The sequence below is a fragment of the Triplophysa rosa genome, unplaced genomic scaffold, assembly GCF_024868665.1.
Source record: "Triplophysa rosa unplaced genomic scaffold, Trosa_1v2 scaffold319_ERROPOS146445+, whole genome shotgun sequence".
Taxonomy (NCBI): Eukaryota; Metazoa; Chordata; class Actinopteri; order Cypriniformes; family Nemacheilidae; genus Triplophysa; species Triplophysa rosa.
Genome location: NW_026634334.1, coordinates 115,892 through 119,430, shown reverse-complemented (window position 1 = coordinate 119,430; position 3,539 = coordinate 115,892). Strand labels below are relative to the sequence as shown.

General features: G+C 35.7%; 1 protein-coding gene across 1 annotated transcript; it reads left to right on the top strand.

Annotated features, from left to right (window-relative positions):
* Window positions 1-348: 348 nt before the first annotated feature.
* On the top strand, window positions 349-2,838 carry gabrb2b (gamma-aminobutyric acid type A receptor subunit beta2b). Its single transcript, XM_057327915.1, has 4 exons — window positions 349-552; window positions 667-758; window positions 1,318-1,385; window positions 2,809-2,838. The coding sequence occupies exons 1-4, from the start codon at window positions 362-364 to the stop codon at window positions 2,836-2,838; spliced, it is 381 nt and encodes a 126-aa protein (XP_057183898.1). The 5' UTR covers window positions 349-361.
* The last annotated feature ends 701 nt before the right edge of the window (window positions 2,839-3,539 follow it).

Below are 3,539 nucleotides of genomic sequence, written 5' to 3'. Positions count from 1 at the left end.
TTTCTATTGCTTTTAATTGTTGATTTTTGTAAGATGAATTGTTTTAATATTTCTTGTTTTCTGTTATGTTTGATCTTGTAGTTATTTTCTTATTTTGTTGTGGTTGTACAGTCCTTTGGTCTACTTTGTAGTGGAAAGGGCTCTATAAATTAAGTAGACTTGACTTGAGACTTGAAGTAGATTTATAAAGACCCCTTAACAAGAAAAGGGATTCCTTTCTGTATGATCCACCTGCATTCTAGTGTAAAAGTGTAAGTTTCCTTGGTCGCTTCCTGGTGTTTCTTAGATTTCCCTTTAATATTTCCCGGGCTCTGCCTAGGGAAGTGCTCTTCCAGCAGCATCAGCACCACACCGCTCCTGGATGCTGCGCTGGAATATGTGCGCATGCGCACCACTCTGGAATTACTGCACAGCGCACTCTAAGTTGGATCTTCCCCGTCTTGACGGAAACCAGAAAACATATAAAAGTATGACGATCTATAGAATAATAAAAATGAGCTTTATTCGTGTCTGGACGTTTCCCGTGTTAGTGGCCGTGGTGTGTGCGCAGAGGTAAGTCTAACCCACATCTCTCCTCACTTCATATGGCTGTCTGTACTCCACACACAACTAAACTGATCTTTATGGGTACATCTGAATCTAACGCTGTATATTCCCTGTTTGCAGCGTTAATGATCCAAGCAATATGTCACTTGTGAAAGAAACTGTCGATAGACTATTAAAAGGATATGACATTCGCCTGAGGCCAGATTTTGGAGGTAAAAGCAGGACAAATATTCCGAGTTTGAATAAGGTGTATCATGTCAGCCTTTTAACATAATCTTTTTACTTTCATACAGTACGATCCTCAGCGAGCACATGCTAACGCGGAAATATGCACCATTACGCATTGTATTTGGAGATTATTGACTTCGTTTCACTTGCTTAGACAGAATCGACGAAACGGCACAACGTGATTATAAAGAACAGCTTCGCAAAGTTGACGACTGAATTAAAAAACACCAGTTTTATTTGCGTGTTTTATCTATGTGTAATGATGCGGAATTCCGTCTGGTTTATTCCAACTAATCAGTTGGAATATCCGTCAATGGCTACCAATTCTAATGTAATTTTAATTTTCAGTACGAATGATCATGATGAAACATCGTGTCTTGTACATACGTTTATTATGGTACAGCTGTATGTGATATTACTTTTCACCTTTCCTTAGATGTTATAAGGCTGACGTTGGGTTAATAATGTGCAACTGTGTTCATCTATTTTTGCCACATTAACTACATCTATGACAACGTTAACGTTAATTTGGTTTGGTTTTAGGTCCCCCAGTTGGAGTGGGGATGAATATAGACATAGCCAGCATAGACATGGTCTCAGAAGTTAATATGGTAAGTGTATCACGCTGTCCTGATGAAAGTGTGTGTGTAAGATAGAGAGCTATTACATTAACCTTTATATGTATATGCTGTATATCTATTCACATATCCTTCATGGCATCTTTCAAGTCGGTTTCTGACTATATCAGTAATGCCTTTGATGATTTAATAAGCATATTGCATTGTCAATTAAAGCGTTCAATAAAAATAAAAGCATAGCTATATTTATTTTAATTATTTTACATATAAATAGGTTTAATTGTCAGGAGAAGGTTCATTTGGTTTCCATGGCAGCAATTTTGGTAATGCATATGGACTGAAAGTTTTTAGTATTGTTGAGGATACCATGCAGAATCCACTCATCTTGGATTTTATATACTATTGGCACCGTTTGGGTTAGGTATTCTTTTTTTTCTTTAGATACAAGAGCATCCCCTAGTGATGGGTAGGAAGTACAACATGTCACATTGTGTTTGATATCAGAACGAATTAGGTGACATTAATAACAAACATGATATGGCATGGTATTTTTTGAACAGCAGGACCTAGCTGTGTTGTATTTTTGTTTTGTGTACTCTTAGCAGCCTTTCTAATATTCCCAAAATAGCACAGATATGTTTACTCAAATTATATAGATTTTTTTGCAAACAGAAAAATATGTTTCAGATCAGAATGCGTGAATCCTGCATGTGATTATACTCTCTGGAATCACATAACGATCATTAATGTTCTAAGCAAATGTATGTAATTGTAAGTGCATCGACTATATGCACAGTGTCTGCTTATGCGCGTGCATTTCTAAGTAAGAGCACTTGTGTGTGTCCACATGATCTCATTACTAGGCCAAGAAGGCAAGAACACACAGATCACTGCCCAGAACCCTTTCATATTTAGATTTTCTTGGCATGGATCATGCATGCAATCATCTGTATTAAACATTTCTTGGATGAATAGCTAGAGAAATTGTCCAACTCACCATGAACTCAAGCAGCTCCCTGTGGCAGTAGGGAATATTTTGTTTTGCCATTTGCGTAAGTCCACATAAAAATGGGAAAAGAGGAGAATGGCCAGGCATTTGTCTCTGAATATTTAATCTTACAATATCTTTGACTCATACATATCCATGCAATGGCAAGACTCAATACAATAAATTAAAGATGACCATTATTTATTTACAACTAATTTTATGTTTAATTCATAATAATGCTTGGGTTTTGTGTACACTTCAGCCCTTATATTGAATATGGGTGTGTCTTGAGTTATGTGGACTTTTTTGTTTCCAAAACTATGCTATTCAGACTAAAAGCAAGCAATATTTAAGTATGTAAAAGGATATGTAAAAAACAGATTTTGCCTGATTTCCCCCTGAAACGTGTGAATGGTTTGAATCAAAGTCCGAACTAGAATTTTGAAATGTTGCCTCTCAATCTTGTAGATCTTGTTAGCAGTGGCGGTTCTACATTGAATTACACCCTGGGCGAGACCCCCTTCGAGCGCCCCCCCAAAAAATACCACAAAAATATGTCTTAACTATTGCAATTGCAAACAGGAAACACTCAATCTGATGTCAATCATAACAACTCAATCTGTCTATCAGAATCTATCTAATTTGCATATTAATGTGTTCTTGGAGCAACATTTAATGAAAAAATAAGAGTAATAATTGGCAACATTTTAATAATAATATATAATATTTAATAGGAATATTGATGTATAATTTATTTCCATATTCACTTGTTGTGTCTCCCAAAATGCCTGATAAACATCATTTAAGTCATGATGTCCTCTACAGTGGACATGTATGAAATCAATGCCCTGTTCTGTTACAAAGTCATTTTTTGGTTTGAAACCCCATAACGTTTTGACATAACATCTGAGATGTTGGTTTATGAAATACAATTTGAAAAGTAGTCCGATTTAAATTATAATTACACAGATTTGAAAATTCTGTTGGCTAATTACAGGGCCTAATGTTAACCCAACTGATGGAAATAAATAATAACTTAACTTGCAACAGTTTTGTTGCAAAGCACAATATTATGGTGAAATTACATCTCGTGTTTGTTGAGTTAAAACCGAATTATTGTTGTATAAGTATAGCAAGCATAGCAAAAAGGCTAACAAACTTAAGAGTTATTCCCACCAATTAACACTAGCCCTTCATTC

Bases quoted from the DNA above. Each gene is read 5' to 3' on its own strand.
- gabrb2b (XM_057327915.1), top strand. From the start codon at position 362: ATGCTGCGCTGGAATATGTGCGCATGCGCACCACTCTGGAATTACTGC. The intron at 553-666 runs GTAAGTCTAACC...CCCTGTTTGCAG, and splicing joins GCCGTGGTGTGTGCGCAGAG to CGTTAATGATCCAAGCAATA. The intron at 759-1,317 runs GTAAAAGCAGGA...GTTTGGTTTTAG, and splicing joins CCTGAGGCCAGATTTTGGAG to GTCCCCCAGTTGGAGTGGGG.